Below are 17,991 nucleotides of genomic sequence, written 5' to 3'. Positions count from 1 at the left end.
AAGCCAGTGATCGAATGTCATCAACATCAAAAAAGCCAGAATATAATAGAGATCGCGATTTTGGAGAACATATTTATCAGAACAGCGGTTACAAGATTCAGAATGAGGATACAGCGTTTAATCGTGGTGTCGTTCAGTCAAGTGCGGGCAGAGGACCTGGTATGTAAAACCACTACAGCTACCTAATGGGCTTGTCTGGTTTTGCAGCGCTTTTTTTTGGGGGGGGGGGGGGGGGGGGGGGCTTGTTTGATATTAGGTTTGATAAAATGGTAAAACAAAAAAACCCTCTATACGTTGCTTAATAATGTAAAAAAAAAAAAATCATACCCAAACTACACGCCAAGAGTTTTGATCAGTTCAGATCTGAGTGTTCAGAACAAGGGGAGAGGGGACCACGCTGCAGGGCACCCCACTCAGAGTCAGAAAAAAAGTTGGGTTTCATAGACTTACATTATGAACCTGACTCATCACGTGACACAGAGCCAGGAAAGGATGGCACTTAGCTTAGTACAAGACCTCGTGAAGCTACACTGGCGAAAGAAAAACATGGCCATAAACTGTATCCTCATTTCTCAAAATGGTTGCATCCTTAAAGGAGAAGTCCAGTGAACATTTTTATTAAAGTATTGTATTGCCCCCCCCAAAAGTTATACAAATCCCCAATATACACTTATTACAGGAAATGCTTATAAAGTGCTTTTTTTTTTTCCCCCTGCACTTACTACTGTATCAAGTCTTCACTTCCTGGATAACATGGTGATGTCACTTCCTGGATAAAATGGTGATGTCACGACCCGACTCCCAGGGCTGTGCGGGCTGTGGCTGCTGGAGAGAATGATGGCAGAGGGACACTGAGGGACATAGGGCACTGAGCATCCCTCTGCCATCATCCTCCAGGAAGTAAAGCCTTGATGCAGTAGTAAGTGCAGGGAAAAAAGCACTTTATAAGCATTTCCCATAATAAGTGTATATTGGTGGTTAGTTTTTTGGGGGGCCAATACAATACTTTAAATAAAAATTTTCGCCTGACTTCTCCTTTTAATGGGTTAAATACCCAGCTGTTTTGGCTTGATGCCACTTTGTGGTATCCGGGCTCTGCCTATACCAGCAGCTACATTGCTCATATATGCAGATAACTTGGTGGTGAGTCACGGATTCATATTCATATTGAACACAGCATGCATCTGATCAATGGGTCAATGGTTATTAATGTATGTATATAATGATAGACCTTTTTTGATTACAGTTAAATTAGGTCGTAATGATCATCAGGAGAAGTTAAAAGACTTGTCTCGAGAATGTGCCCAAAGAGCGAATAACCTAAAAAGTGCATCATCATCTTCTCAAAGAAAACCCTTGGATAAAACACAGAAGAAGGAACCTGCCAGACCAAAAGGTATTTTAATTCATTTAATGCATTCAATTTACTATAAAGACTGTGGGGGACATGTATCAACGGGCGTACATTTTTTTTTTTCGGCGGAAAGTGGCGATTTGCGCATGATTTTATTCGCAAATGGCCGTTTTGCGAATAAAATATTTGCAAATCCCCACTTTCCGCTGCGTACGCCAGGGGGTGGGACAGGGGGCGCGGGGACTCATAGTCCGCGCGATTCATCATTTTTTAAACTGAAAGATACGCTGAAAACCTACTCCACCTTTCAGGTGGCGTAGGTTTTCGGCTGTGCGCACCGACGCTCACGGGATTTATGTAGAGGCAGTCCGCCTCTACATAAATCTCCATAGCGCCGGAGATGCAGGGACATTTATAAGTCCGGCGTAAAAAAACGCCGGACTTCATAAATGTCCCCCTGTCTGTCTGTATTGTACTGAAACCCATAGTTATTACATGTCCTCAGGCCGTGTCTTTAGATTGGCTTTATTGGAGACTTACTAAAACTAGCCATGTGCGTTTAAACGAGTATTCCACTAAAACATAACTTGTGATATGTCCCTGGCCGGCTTTATCTGCAACATTGTAGCTTTTTGTAAAGTTTGGTGGATTAAGCACAGTGACTTCATTAGCAACTTGAATAACCCACCCAGCATTACAAAAAAGCTACAATGTTGCAGATAAAGCCGGTCAGGAACTTGTTTACATCAGCCATCTCAAGGAGGGGACAGAGAGAGGCTCAAACAGCAGAAAGTAGCTCAGAACTGGGGGAAGGAGACTGAATAGATAATAAGTATGGAAGGAATTGTTAGTCTCGCCATGGGGAGCAACATATCAAAAATTATGTATGTTTGAGTGGAATACACCTTTAACAATTTTGCCTTTGCTTTTTGCCAATATGTCAGAATAAGGCTCTATTCACACCACGTCTTGGTCCATATTTGGTGTATATGCCAAATTAATAGATATAAAAAAAATCCTGACTTATGCAAGCATATGGCAGTCATTCAGCCACCTCTTCCTAAGGAGGCATGCTAATAAAATTAGATTCTTGCCCATTTTTTGACGTCTGTATTAGAAGAATCCTCTACATGTGAGATAAATTTAATTATTTTTTTTTTTTTTTTTTTTTTATAAAGGAAAGTGACTGCAATGTTTTGCCATATTGGTTTTGATCATCATTCTTTAAATTTCTATTTTTGCACTTTAGAGCAATCATCTTCAGCCATGATATATCCGTCAAAATCCTTCACCGGAACACAGCTGAAATCTTCATCTTCGCCAACTAGAAATGGATTCAGGCAGCATCCTGACCCCCACTTCTTCAGCAGTCAGGGGAGAGGGCCCTATAAGCATCAGAGAACGGACCAGCAGCCCAGACACATCACTTCCTCCACTCCAGGGCAGAACACCATCCCTGAATCCAGGCAGCTAGGTAGAGTCAAAAACAACCCTCCGTCTGGCTACGATACAGATAGCAGTCAGGAATACAGAGAGAAGACAAACGGCAAGAGCAGAAAGCCCTGGAGACCTATGCGGGAGACTCTGAATGTGGACAGCATCTTTAATGAGAACGAGAAGGGTCAGACGAGCCCGCGGCATATACCGCACTCTAATGGGAAACACCAAGCTGCCAAGGACCAGACTACCAACCACAGCTCAAAGGAGAGTCCGAAGAAAAAAGTCCTAATGACCATCTACGAGGACGAGGTGAAACAGGAATCTGGCAGCAGGAGTTCTTTAGAATCTCTAGGGAAAAGTCATACAGAGAGGAACAAAATTAATTCCGATTCCAAGATCTACCATCTTGACAGCTGGCAAATGCAGAGAGCGGAGTCTGGGTACGAGAGCAGCGATCACATCAGCAGCGGCTCAAGTAACCTGGATTCTCCAATCATTGAAGGAACTAGCTTTGCAGATATGAAGGGACTTCAAGAAAGTCTTTGCAGGTAACTAATGTCATCTGGTCTTACATCTGTAACAGTCGGCTGTGCCATCTTTTCTCCAGACACGATGCACATTTCTTACAGTGTCAGTCGTATTTTTTTTTTTGCAGAAATCAATAGTACAGGCCCAGATAGGAGATAGCCCTGTGATGTAGCTGCAAATTAACTTTGTTGTCCTGTTTTGGTGCCTCATCTCCCTCCACCCCTCCCCTCTCCATAAGAGAACCATGAAGACAGGGGGGAGAGCTTCAAACTGCTTTTTCATGATAAAAATGCATTTTTCGGCTAATAAACCCAATTACAAAGTTTCTTAAAATCGCTTGTACTATTGATTTCTGCAAAAAAATTTAACAGTGACACTTTAAGTTGTGATATAGGCTATGCGGTAGAGCACCAGGCTTCCTGTCCTCACAAGTGTCAAACTCAGGGCCCTCCAGCTGTTGCAAAACAGTTCCCATCATGTTTCCACAGCCAAAGCTTTGGCTGCCCAGGCATGATGGGAGTTGTAGTTTTGCAACTGTTGTAGGGTGAGTTTGACCCCGCTGATCTAGGTGTAACTGCAAGCTGTGTGCACATTGCAAAGCCGCATGCATCATCGTTTGGCTCTTTAGCGTCCTATTACACAAAGCGATTATTATCGACAAACGATGGCAATTGAGATTGTTTGTTTGTCTATCGTTAACTTGAAATCGTTCACCATAATACACAGAACGTTAGTCGTTAGTTATGATCATTACTACGATCGTTTACGCCATCTGATCCCAGCAAAAGAAGGAATCATGTGCAATTACACTGAACGATTAGCGGTGACTTTAGGGTCAGATCTAATTCAACGACACGCGAACGATTTTTCGTTTGTCTGCAATCACACAAGATGATTGTTTTTATAGTTGAACGATATAACGATTTCTTGCGCGATAATCGTCCCGTGTAATAGGCAGCCCTTAGCCTCTGTGCTGCGTATAGAGCTGGGATCACGAATAGCAGTTCTAGGAAGTGACACCGCCACAGAAATGGCATCTGCTGAAGCTGTCAACCCCCCCCCCCCCCCCCCCCCCTTCCTTTTTGTAGTTTTGTTTTTGCTTATATTCTGTACACGCCCATGTTAATGTGAGCCCTGTTACTGCTCCCCATAGTAAAGCTGCAATGTGTATAAACATGATTTGGTGTAGACTGGTTACTGTTGGTACACGGCCTATTAAAATTAGTTGTCAGGAGACGCATGCAACTTCAGGAACCAGTTTGTCTTGGTTACTTAGGTTTTCTGCTGGTTGGGATTTTCCTTGGTACAGAGATTGGACCACAACTTTGAGTATTTTTTAGTTAGGATTTTACACATTTTCCTATATATCCGACTATTTTAAAGTGTCACTGTCCTCTTAAATTTTTTTTGCAGAAATCAATAGTACAGGCGATTTTAAGCAACTTTGTGATTGGGTTTATTAGGCAAATATGCCATTATCTGCATTCAAAAAGACTTTCCCCAGGTCTCTCTCCCCCCCCCCTCCCTCCTCTCTCTCTTTCACTGCTCATTATCAGGAAATCTCGGCTCTTTTACATTAGTCGGGCCCTGTGTAACCTATGGAGATTAGTCGCCAGCAGAGAACAAAGGATTACACAGTGGGATTATTCAGAGGTCAGAGAGGTCAGTGCTGGTCAGAGGAGATGTAGCTGCAAATTAACTCTTTGTAGTCCTGTTTTGGTGCCTCATCTCCCTCCACCCCTCCCCTCTCCATAGAGAACCATGAAGACGGGGGGAGAGTTTCAAACTGCTTTTTCATGATAAAAATGCATTTTTCGGCTAATAAAGTTTCTTAAAATCGTCTGTACTATTGATTTCTGCAAAAAAAAAAAATATTTAAACGACAGTGATGCTTTAACAGTAAAACATACAGTAACTATCCATGTACCTCTAGGTATTTGTGTGTATCTACTAAAAGCCAAAGTAGTGCCAAAAAAACAACAACAATATAGCCCCTTTGTTCAAGTGATCTGTGGGGATTTGTTGCTCTGTGTTGCTGGTTTTGGAGTTGAACAAGGAGTGATATGTGACCTGTTTGTTTGAGGCTCATGTTAGATTATTATTTATTGTTACTACATTGCTGTGTGTGCATAATAGATCTACAATAAAAAGAAGCAAACTGTTTCCTCGAGATGAGCAAATTTACAGTAATAGCAAAGTGAAGCGCTTTATTATCTTTGCAATCCGCTCATCAGCCGACTGCCTTATAACTGACTGCCGCTCCTCCCCGGGTGCTGGGAAAAGCTGGATCCAGTCCTGGGAAACTTCTTTATGGTCTCAACCAACGCTCTCTGAGCAAGAATCTAGGCAGAGGGAAAAGCATTAGCAAAATTGCTTACTTTTACATTCTCTATCACTCAACCAAGGTTTAGGTGATGGGAATACCCCTTTTAAGTGGAGCAAAACCTTTAAAACAGTGCTGGCTACACGTGTGTATCTGGTCCTCTGTTTATCCCAGTCGTGTTTCAAGGCTCTATAAAGGGCCTGATATTGGTTTACAGGGTAGGTAAGTAGAGACCGCCATCTTCCAGAAGTCAGTTTCCTAGGTGCATTCCCTATAGACTCCCATCCTTCAGCTAGGTCTCCACAAGAAGCAACAGTACATTCCTTTATAGAATAGAACAATTGTATTTTTATGCCAAAAAAAAAAACGCTGTTTGTTATGCGGTTCAGGCAGATTTTTCTGCCAAACTCATAATGTGAGTGTGACCAGGACTGGGGATGTCTGAGCTGTTCTGTAAGTCGGGAGTGCACAAGGCTCACTCTATTGGGCTGTACTATGGTCTACAGTATACTTCTCATATAATGCATATAGCAGTCATTCTGGACTCAGAACTTAAAGGGGTACTCCATCGAAAATCGTTTACTGCAGGAAGTGGTGAATTCTTTCCAGTCGGACACAGTGCTCTCTGCTGCCGTCTCTATCCGAGGCAGGAACTGTCCAGAGCAGGAGAGGTTTTTGCTGCTGCTCTGGACAGTTCCTGTCTACAATAGAGATGTCAGCAGAGAGTATTGTCAGACTGGAAAGAATACACCACTTCCCGCAGCAGCTGCTAAGTATGGGAAGACTTAAGATTTTTTTATTACAAATCTATATAACTTTCTGACACCAGTTGAAATGAAAGAAAAAGATTTTCGCCAGAGTACCACTTTATTCTATAGAGAAGGTGTCTACTTATTATGGAGCTTAGCGAGGCTCAGGTAGCATCACAGGCACAGTGGTTAAGAATTATGAAAAGGTGGCACAGGGACCTACTGTATAAAGCAGCTCCATGGTGTGACAATCCCACCGAATGCATCTGAAAAAAATGCATTTAATATGTGTAGCAGATTTGTTTTTTTTTTATGCTTTCTTGTGTTGTAATAATAATGGCCTGTCCCAATCCCCCTCACTGTGATCAGCCAAGAAACAAGCATTTTCTCATATATCGGCTAATCGCTGGCCCTTTCACACAGGCCAATGTATCGCTAATGAGCGTCCCTGCCAGCCCATAATCGGCCATGTAAAAGGGCCCTTAGTTTGAACCCAGCACATTCATGCATTAGACTGCTCATTGATTTTATTACTCTGCTTTCTTTATGTGAGGACTTACCAACAACATACGTTGTCCTAAACAGCTAATCTATTTGTCAGCACATTTATCATATAAGAAGGAGCTGCCCAAACGCCCTTTAATTTGTCTTTATGGGAAACATAATTAAAGATGTATTCCTGGCAAAGGTAAAAAAAAAAAAACTGGGAGGGCAGGGGGTGTTGGGAACATAATAATGACATACTTACATGTCCCAGTCCCCCTGCAGTCTGTCAGTGACTGCAGTGTTTTAGCCCCAGTCACTGACTGGCCTGAGTCACTGGCTGGTAAGCATTCATTTTTGTGTTCCCCCTGCCCTCCTTTTTTTTTTTATTTTTTTTTTATTTTTTTTTTTATTTATATACATCCTTTTGTCCACAGTAACCCTTTAACTTTTGGCAACACTGAGAATATTACGAACACCACTGATTTGATGATAAAGAACTACTGTGGCCAAATCTAAAAATCTGGTATAGGCAGGGGGTAACATAATAAAGAATCTATACTTGCCCATCCCTTTGCCCCCGCAGCACAGCGTCACTAGGTCTCTCACAACCGCCAGCCGCCTGTTTCTCCTGGCTTTCTGTATCGTCACGTCCTGGTGGAAAGTACCCGCGCAGTCAGTCAGTGAATGTAGAGGTGTCCCGCCCTAGTCACTGACTGGCTGAGTGGGGATGTGACATCACAGGAGCAGGAGCTGCAGGAGGCTGGTGGCTGTGAGCGAGCTGGTGATGCTGCGCTATGGGAGCATGAGACTGGTAAGTATAGATTTTTTTTATTTATTTTTTTATTTTTATTATATCCCCCACCTGCCTGCACCAGATTTTCTACATTTGTCTGAAGTTCTCCTTTTAACTATTGAATGATTGTTGCATCCCTACAGACTATGTACAGCTCATTGTATTGCTTTGCATTGCACCTATAGCTTCTAGTTGATACTGTGCATATGAGAGAGAGTTTATGCTCACAAGTATTCATTGGCTTTTTATATATTTCAGTGACCATCAGCTGCCAGGAAATGGATTTCTTTCTACCTCTCCACACAGTAGAAGTCAATTAAATGGTAAGTTATTGAGAATGAATCTGAACCACTGCCATTTCATCCATTGAGTGAAAAGATTGAGTTTGTTTCTTGAAGGCAAAATACAGTAATTTTCTGAATAGACTTCATTAGAAATTTCCTACCTTTTAGCTGCTTCTCACTTATTAGGAATCTGTCATTAGATTAATGCTACCTTTAAAAGAGGGCAGCATAAACTAGTGACAGAGATGTTGAACAGATCGGTGTACTTCCATCATTCTGTTCAGCCATTCTCCTAATATGCAGGAGAATAGGGTTCATGCCACACCCCTCCCCCTGCCCCCCCAGCTGCTGATTGACAGTTGACTGCTTATATACAGCATGGATAGATAACTGATGATCAGTAGATGGTGGGTGGAGTTTTCTGCTTCTCATGAATATCCAGGACTACTGGGCTCATGCACATAATGGAGAGGACTACTTATTGTCTGTTATTCAGGAGGATATCTCTGGATCAGCTGCACAGAACAATGTAAGTGACACATCATTCTGTTCAGCTTCTCTGTCACTACTTTATGCTACCCTGAGATAGGACAGCCTAAACCTACTGACAGTCTCTTTAAAGAGAAGTTTCTCAGATGAATGTAGAGATTGCAGCAGGGAGGAGATATACCATGTTAGTTGCCTGTGGGGAGAGAAGCTTGGAGGACAGCTTACACAGGCAGGAGAGGAGAGCACATACAAGGCAGTCTGCAGGGGAAAATCCTATAACCCATGTAAAGAGAAAAGAGAGCAAACACTTGAATGAAGATCTATAGAGAAAATGCTTTTTGCATCATAGTAAGTGTAATATGATTTAAAAAATATTCTTCAAAGCTGTCCATAGCCTTTTTAATTTTTTTTAATTTTTTTTAAATAAATATTGGCTTGAAAGTCGGCACTCACTTGCTCCTGGAGATTGCCCCGTGTACAAGGGGCTTCTAGAGACTCATGAAGCAAGTTAAGGAGGGAAGAACTCAGCCGAGTACTTCTCCTGGTCCTATCTTACAATAATTGGGGATCTGAAGACATGGACCTTGGACATTTCAATTGTGTGTTTTTTTTTTTTTTATCTTTAAAGGCTTTGAGAGCAGGTTTTATAATAGTGTTGAAATGAGTGTCTGTTTTTCATGTTTCAGGTTAACTTGCATGTTAAGTCTTGCTTACATATTTTCCAGAGTGTAGCTCCTTTTTTATGGCTAATAGAAGATCAATACTATGAGAGTAGGGCAGTCACATGGCCATTAATTCAGCTGTATTTAGTTTCTCTTTTACGGCTCCAAAACTCAGACTCCCAAGACCAGTTTACTTAAACTGTGGAGTGTTCCAAGATATATTATACGTGCTGAAAGGCAGCATTACTCTCCTCGGTCTAATACAGTGAATTACTGTGAATTCATACTGGAGCGTACACTATGGTAAATGACAGGGTTATGTTCTCCTTTAGCACAACAAACAGAACTACTTTGTGTTAACATCTTATTAGGAACTTAGTACGAGAAGTCATAAGTCGCCCCAGCGCCCTCCTTCAGATAATGCAGCATTGATTCTTCAGGCCAGAACGCGAGCATCTGCCATATTTAGTTTTGCAAGGAGCCCTGGGCCAAGCTTCTCAGCCGAATCACTAGCTAGTTTTACCCATGCATGGTTCTCTGTGTCAGCAGAAGAGAAAAATAACACTTCTATTTTTAAATGGACTGGAATCCTGAAGACAAACCCTTCTGGTGTCAGTGAGCATTACTCACTGCTAGGCATGCTCCCGCAGGTTAGTGTTCCTGATGGATCACTGCTGCCATCTGCTGTCCTCTCTATGGAACTGCAATAGAATTTTTTTTTTTTTTTTTTTCACATCCACGCTTTATCTACCGTACTTTTCTTACAGGACTTGTCTTATAATGTGTAGGGTTTTATACCGCATTAAGATTTTATGTTAAAATGAGTAAAACTTTTTGAAGGCCTAGGAGTATGATTAGCTATGTGTTTTATTTTGGGGTGAAGGTGTATATAGTAATTAAGGGATGTTTTTGTGTTTGAGTTCAGTGTGAATGAATGCTACTTTTTTTTTTTTTTTTTTTTTTTTTTTTTTAAGGTTACTTCAAAGATTGTAATGGCTTGGAGCGTAATAGATATGAAGATCGGTTATCCCCAGTTCCACGTGAGCCCCTACTCTTGCACAGTCCATCTGGTCAGAGGTAGGGGCGGAATTTATTTTCTGCAGCTCTCTATTTATTTTTTTTCATACATTTTGTTACCCGAACAAACTTTCCGTCTCCCCTGAAAGACTGTTCAGTAAAAACGTAGGGGAAGATTTATCAAACATGGTGTAAAGGAAAGCTGGCTCAGTTGCCCCTAGCAACCAATCAGATTCCACCTTTTCATTCACTTTACATCACGTTTCATAAATCTCCCCCATAGTTTACAAGTATGTGCCGTTACTGTTATTGGTGGATATGTATGTAATGGGCAGAAAATCTGCAGGGTTTCTCCACAGGAAAAACAATCAGCCACAAATCTACAGCTTACCTTTCCCTGTGACCAGCAGGACTGGCCTTGGGACCCCCGCCAGTCTCCAGGATCAATGGTGCTCAGTCAGCGACTAAGGCGGGATGCCGCTCCAGTCACTGATTGGCTGAGCGGCTAGTTCATCAGGCGGGACAGACCTTTTCTTTGTTGGGAGGGAAATGCCCTCGTGTAGGGGTCCCGAGACCGGTTCCGCCACTCACCGTGGGCACAGGGAGAGGTAAGTCAGTACTTGTAATCAATCCCCCCCTCATCTAACTTGCTGATATTTCCCCTTTTAATGCTGCTTTTATGGGAAACGATTAACGATATTTCGAAGTAACGATGTGTTTTTTATAACAGCGTTTAGACGGGACGATCTATCGTTATTGCGATTGTTTTAAGATCGCTTAAGCCTCACACAAAGGGTAAATCGTGGAAAGACTGTTTATATGAAGCGATCTGCGAATTTTCAGTGAACGGCCAACGACTATTTGAGAACATATTGAAAGTTCAAAATGAACGATTTCTCGCTCGTCGCTTGATCGTTACCTGTGTTTACACGAGCCGATTATCGTTCAAATGCGATCGTTATCGTGAGAATTCAAACGATAATCGTTCCGTGTACACGCAGCCTAAAAGAGTAAAGCATTGGGAACACCTGTGGCTGTAGCCTACGTTACAAGGTAATTTTGTCATTAAGACTTTAACACTTCTTTCTCTCCTAAAGGAAGCACTTTGGCGACCGTAAGAAGGACATTCGCTCCCCGACTCTTTCCTTACGTAAGGAATACAACATGAAAGAGGCGCAGGTGAACAAACTAGAGGACTTCCGAGAAAAGTCTTACCTGTCCCCCTGTTCCCCAGAGACTTGCTGTTTGCACATGGAGCACTCACCAGCAGTGCAGATGAATGGTCAAGCCAACTCTCCTGCCAGTCCTTCCGCACAGCATAATAGGTTGCAGTACATAAACGCTCCATATTTTTCCCCTGAAGAAGAGCAGGACGGCTGTTGTCTAAATCATCGTGACTCTAACAGTATACCTCCTCCTCTTCCCCCTAAGAAGTATACACGAAGTGCTATGTCACGAACCGAGCAGGGTTTTGTACCAGCGGCCTCCGTTGCCCATCTGGACACATTGTCTCATGTACATTCGGTCAGTGCGGAGAGGCATTCGCCTGGCGATTTTGTCAGACCAGACACTGACATAGACTACTATCCAAAGAAAGATGCATTTCACAGCAGTGACCTACAGATGCCAAATGTGTCTGGATCATCAATGTACGACTGCCGGTCAAAGATCCTTCAGCAGACTATGGATATGGATCCCATTTCCCATGTAAATGATACGGTCTCCCTCACCACATACTTCTCTGTGGACAACTGTATGACGGACACATACAGGCTAAAATACCACCAGAAGCCCAAGGTGTATATGACTGAGAGTACAGCATTTCACAGGGACCCCGGGCACTTACAAGTACCTGAGACCGTTACCGAACCTTCTTACCACCGAAACATCGATAATGCTCATCATTCACTGTCGAGATCAAAAGCTTTTGGGAGTGTACCTTGTAATAGGTAGACTGACCGACCACCGTGTTATATGTAAGAAGTCACCTTATGTATTGGTTACATTTCTGACTGGGTTGGTCTATCATTGCTCTGGGTCGAGTTAAGCTGCTTGGTATACAGGTTACCACAAGACGTTGCACATTTGCATTTACTACACAGTAAACCGTGGCAACTCCCATCCTGAACTGCAGAGGGCGCAACACACTGCAAAAATGGAACATTGCTTCTTTTGCACCATGTCTATCTATAGTCCTATATAGATGGCTTCAGATCTGTAGCCTTTTTGTAGGCCTAGGTGGTCATCAATGGCTCATAAAGTCAGCATTTCACTCCAGGTAATACTTAGCCGGTCACATTAGACCAGTTCACTAGAATTGGCATATAATGCAGCTATTTAATATAGTTTAGCCCAGGCGGAGGGAACCTTGGCTCTCCAGCTGTTGCAAAACTACAACTACCATCAGGCCTGTACAGGCTTGATGGGAGTTGTAGTTTTACGATAGCTGTAGAGCCAAGGTTCCCTCCCCCTGGGTTAAAGTATAAGTAGAATGATGGCAAGGGGGCAGAGACCCCGGAATAGTCCCATCATGACGTGCCAGGAATCGGCAAATCAGCAACCTGTTGTTTTTTTACATAATGCTAGAAAACCTATAGTAAATTATGAACAGGCTGCGATCTGTTTTTTTTTTTTACATTCAGTTGCGCTGTCTTGACTGCTGTTTTTGGTGAGCTCAAACATGGAATCTACAGTACTTGTGTACAATGCTGCAGGCGAACCACACACACACTCATTGACTACCAGGTGCATTAACATGAAGTGATTGTGCCCATTGGCATTGCTGCCACACCTACCAACATGAGACATTTTAGATGCAGGCCTTGCACAATGTAGTTTTATTATGTATTTTGTATAACATATGGTGAATTTTATATATGCACTATCTGGATTTGACATATTTGATTCAGCAATGAAAAATCTCATATAATGATTCCTCTTTACAGTTCTACAGACCCATTTATTATATTTTTTTTTCATATTCTGCTGCTGGTAGACTATTAGGTCTGATTTAACAAAATTTCATCTTTAATTTGCATTTGTAGTATTGCAGATGTAAAAACTAGCATCTTTGTTTTACATTAACTTTTAGCTATTTGTACTTTTTTAATATGGCAAACAGTCACCACGGGTCTTATTGCCAACCATGTGCTGTGCAGTACATGTATTGTGTAGTCATCGTGTTCTTCCTTTCCGATGGGAGAATAGATACTTAAAGGGGTTATCCAGCCTTACAAAATGATGTCCACTTTCTTCCAGAGACAGCACCAGTCTTGTCTCCAGTTTGGGTGAAGGTTTTGTAACTCAGTTCCATTGAAGTGAATGGAGCCTAATTGCAAACCGCACCTGAACTGGAAACAAGAGCGGTGCTGTTTCTGGAAGAAAGTAGCCATGTTTTTGTAGCGCAGGATAACCCCTTTAATGGAGCATGTTGACCTACCATTACCGGTCCAATGTGAGCACTGTGTTATGGATTTGCACAATATGCACCTATAATGGGCTTTCTGGAGTTACACAAAGACTCCGTAACGCTCCAATGTATGCGTCTTTGCTTCTCTTTTCCCCAACGTCCTCATTCACCAATGGAAATTCGTTAGCTTTAGGCTGAATCTCACAGGCGGCAGCTGTGGGAGGCTTCAAGGTTTGGAAGCAGCGACAGTCATGTATACAGGCACACCTCTACTGTAATAAAAAATAGCTGGAAAATGTTCTTATAAATGCATTGATTAAAAACAATGTGGCAGGTCACTCGGAAAAAAATCAGGATTAAAACACAGTTGGATAGAGCAAGCCGCACTTATTCACCTTGCCTTTAGCTTACATGGTTGTCAATCACATTGGGGGAGATTTCTCAAACATGGTGTAAAGTGAAACTGGCTCAGTTGCCCCTAGCAACCAATCAGATTCCACTTTTCATTCCTCACAGACTCTTTGGAAAATGAAAGGTGGAATCTGGTTGCTAGGGGCAACTTAGCCAGTTTCACTTTACACCATGTTTGATAAATCTCCCCCTATATGTATGTGTTTTTTGTTTTTTGTTTTTCTTTTTATCTTTAAAGAAATTAAAAAATAAACAAAAACTTCTATTTGGATGCACACTTTTTTTTTTTTTTTTTTTTTTTTTTTAAGTTCCACGATCTTGTATATTTGACACAAGACGTTGTCAGACACTAGCTTGTTTAACCCTGTCAGGAACAGAGGCCTTGACTACTTTGTAAGCATTGCCTGTATATGTAAGTTTTTTTGTCTCCGCACAGTTGAAGCCTTTAACTTCACCTACACTCCAATGGAACCAGTTATATTGAATCTGAGCTAGGCAAATGCTCTCATTGTTTATTTTATTTTTTTTATAATTTCAATGAAATGCGTCTGGCGTACACGTGACGACCTCTTCTTTGTTAGAATGTGACCTCTTCTATCTTTGTATGGCTTTGCTTCTGTGCCTATTTATATATACATTATATATATTTTGTGTCCTGACCTGTAAAAAAATATAGATTTGTACTACAGGAAATTCTATTTTGAAATGGCTTGTTATATTATACAATTATTATTATATATGTCGTAACATTTCCTTGTTTTTGTGTTGGGTTTGAAAATGTAATTTTTTTTTGTTTGTTTTTTTTTTTTTTTACGTTGACTTCGCATTGTGTGTTTTTTGAATTTTGTTACATATTTTTGTAAATTTTTGTACATTGAGGAGCTTAGACAATTGATATTGTGTTGATATCAAAACGAACGTTCATGTGCAATATTTAGTGGGGGGGAAACTGCTTTTATAGAGTGATTTTACTAACCGTATGAGCCTAATATTTTTTTATATAGAGTACGCTAAATTATCCCAACCTGATTTATCAACATGTTGGAATTACGAGATGTGTATGGCCTTTGGAGGATGTGAACCTTGTTGTTTTTTGCACCATTTTGCTCTGGTTCCTAGGGTATAGGTTACAGATCTTACAGGGATAGGTCCACATTTTATAATACAGAGTATATTCTCATGAATGTAATTGAAGGATGTTTTTTATAGTTTAATGCTGATCAAGCATTATCAGGGACATAGGGTAATAAAAAAAAGCACATTTATTCTTGATCTCATAGGAAATGTCACAGACGAGCACAATACCTGGATAAAATATGGTACAAAGATCTCCTTTGCCTTTGTGTATAAAGTCGGGGCAGTGATGTGGACCTGACAGACTATACTACTGTATGATTAGGACTTGACAGCTTCAAATAAAAAGAAAAAAAGTGGAATATATGTACAAACTTTGCACTAAAAACATCCTTGAACACTATTTGCCACCTTTCACATAGAGACGGATTGTGCTTGCTACTTTCCACATATAGGGTGGGTTCACACTAAGGATAAATTGTGTCGGGTTCCGTCGCTAGTATGTGTTCACGGCCGCACGCCTTTCCAACAGTTCCATAGAAACCATTCTATGGGCGAACCAATTCCGCTATTCGTCTAAAGAATTGACATGTCAATTCTTTTGGCGGAATGCAGAATCCGCCCATGCATAAAATGGTGTCTATGGCACTGGTGGAGAGGCGCGCCGCTGTGAGCACGTACTAGCGACGGAATCCGCTGGAACTGATCCTACCCGTATAGGGAAACGATCAGCAGGTTAAACTAGTCTAACCTGCTATGTCCCAATTGTGTACGGGGTGCCAAGGATGAAGGTATAGGTCTTACTTCCATCCTCAGTGCTGGTTCCATGCAGTTTTAATGTAGTGCTCTGTCCAGTAAGGGTACGTTCACGCTACGGAATCCTCTCGGAGACTTCAAGTGGATTCCAACGGGTGGCCTCTGCTTGATGTTCTGCCCGTGCCATAGACTCAATGATATTTGCCAGCGGATTACGCTGTCAACCCGAAGAATTGACATGTCAATTCTTTTGTCGGACGGCGGAATTTGACGGCAAATATCATTGAGTCTACGTGATGGGCAGAACTTCAAGCGGAGGTCACCTGGCAGAATCCGCTTGAACGCACCCAAAGGCTGTTTGGAACACTGCCTCACCCCTGGCTGGCCCACTCCACAGATAATTATTAGAAGGAGCCGGATCGGCGCTATAGGGGCATGGACAGTGCTCCAGACGCCCTTACCAGAGGACTACATGGGAACAGTGCTGAGAATGAGGGTAAGAGACATAGCTCAGCAGTCGTATGCAATAGGGACACATCAGCAGGTTAGATTCGTCTAACCTGCTGATAGTTCATCTTTAAGCACAATAGGTTAGTTGCTCCCAAGCTACATGGCACAGATGAACTTGTCCGACAAGGATACAAGACCAATGTTCTCTGTAACAAATGTATCAAGTAGTAACATATTGAAAAGTAGGCGTTACATAGTTACAGTATGGGACATAGATTTGTGTATGGATCATATGGTCTTTCTGTATATAGCCTCTATATGAATATGTCCACATGTGAAGACAATCAAAGAACAAATGTTTCAGTAATAAACTGTATTTTTTCTAACATATTTGCTTCTTTTTTATCTATTCCTTTACAAATATATATATGTATGTGGTACGGATATGATTTTGCTACACAGTTCTGCCTGTAAAGTTGGCTAAATCTAGATGGTGCACACAGGTTCCTGATACACAGGCCGATGACCCGATCAGTACTGTAAATGAGTGATGATTTGCTAGATTGGCGCTCGTTTACTGGGCCTATTGGGGTCCATTTACACAAAAATTATCTGCCAAAGATTTGAAGCCAAAGCCAGAAAGACAATAAACAGATCAGGACATAATGGAAAGCCTGAGATTTCTCTTCATCATTTCCATTCCTGGCTTTGGCTTCAGATCTTTGGCAGATAATCTGTCAGATAATCTTTGTGTAAATGGACCCTTAGGGCCCTATTCCACCGGACGATTATCGTTTTGCATAATCATTAACAATTAACTATCTCAAACGACCGCTATTGCCAAAGACCTGAAAACGTTCATTTATTTCCATGGAACGATAATCGTTACTTATGATCGTAATTGCGATCGTTTTTCTTCGCTATTGCGAACGACCGAACAACGTCTTATTCAATGCGAACGATTTGCGAATGAGCAACGATAAAAATAGGTCCAGGTCTCATAAAGCAATCAACGATTTCTCGTTCAGTCATTAATCGTTAACTGCATTTCAAACAAACTATTATCGTTTAGATTCGAACGATTTAACGATAATCTGAACGATAATCGTTCAGTGGAATAGGGCCCTTACACAGCCCGATAATCGTATAGCAAGGGCTGCACAGACATCGTTAGCAATGTCCTTGCAGCCCTTGCCCAATCAGTTTACATCACCTCTCCACGTTCCTGATGTTTTCCTTTGCTCTGCTTCCTCCCTGGCACCGCATGCTGCAGCTTCAGAGCGGCCTGTCTGAGCTGACAGGCCGCTCAGCCACCGGGCCAGTGATTGGCTGAGCAGCCTGTCGGCTCTGAAGCTGCGGCTGGGGAGGAAGCAGAGCACAGGAGAACATCAGGAACGTGGAGAGGTGATAGTATTAAATATTTGCTTAATGGTCAGTCGCGCATCACTATTACACGTAGCGATTTGCGGTCGGCAGCCGATGAGTTTAGGTCTGGGCCTAAAGAAGCGATAAGCTAGTTGTTTCAACGGCTGACCGTTTTCTCTATTACATGGAGCGATAATCAGCCGAATAGGGCTGATTTGGTCGATTATCCGAGTAATAGGGTCTTTAGACGACACAGACTACATATACATCATAGTTCTCAAACAGACTGGGCCGCTGTGATGTATCTGGCGCATATGAAGGCTGCATCCAGGTCTGCACTGAAAATGAGGTAGTTTTAGTAGACACGTCATCACCAGGGGGATAGGTTGAGTGTCTTTTTG

General features: G+C 41.9%; 1 protein-coding gene across 3 annotated transcripts in view; it reads left to right on the top strand.

Moving 5' to 3' along the window:
* The window catches only part of USP53 (ubiquitin specific peptidase 53), a 41,228-nt gene extending 24,615 nt beyond the window's left edge, over nucleotides 1–16,613 (top strand). For 2 of the 3 annotated variants that reach the window (XM_069978445.1, XM_069978444.1), the window contains 6 exons: nucleotides 4–159; nucleotides 1,247–1,396; nucleotides 2,604–3,342; nucleotides 7,932–7,996; nucleotides 10,083–10,185; nucleotides 11,223–12,527. In XM_069978445.1, the coding sequence (XP_069834546.1) occupies nucleotides 4–159; nucleotides 1,247–1,396; nucleotides 2,604–3,342; nucleotides 7,932–7,996; nucleotides 10,083–10,185; nucleotides 11,223–12,078 (2,069 nt within the window). In that variant the 3' untranslated portion in view covers nucleotides 12,079–12,527. Of the gene's footprint in view, nucleotides 1–3; nucleotides 160–1,246; nucleotides 1,397–2,603; nucleotides 3,343–7,931; nucleotides 7,997–10,082; nucleotides 10,186–11,222; nucleotides 12,528–12,584 lie in introns of those variants that run through there. The other variant, XR_011363993.1, reaches the window with a different exon arrangement.
* The last annotated feature ends 1,378 nt before the right edge of the window (nucleotides 16,614–17,991 follow it).

Source organism: Dendropsophus ebraccatus, chromosome 7, assembly GCF_027789765.1.
Source record: "Dendropsophus ebraccatus isolate aDenEbr1 chromosome 7, aDenEbr1.pat, whole genome shotgun sequence".
NCBI classification, from domain to species: domain Eukaryota; kingdom Metazoa; phylum Chordata; class Amphibia; order Anura; family Hylidae; genus Dendropsophus; species Dendropsophus ebraccatus.
The sequence above is the reverse complement of the archived record's forward strand: the minus strand, read 5'-3'. Positions and strand labels throughout refer to the sequence as shown.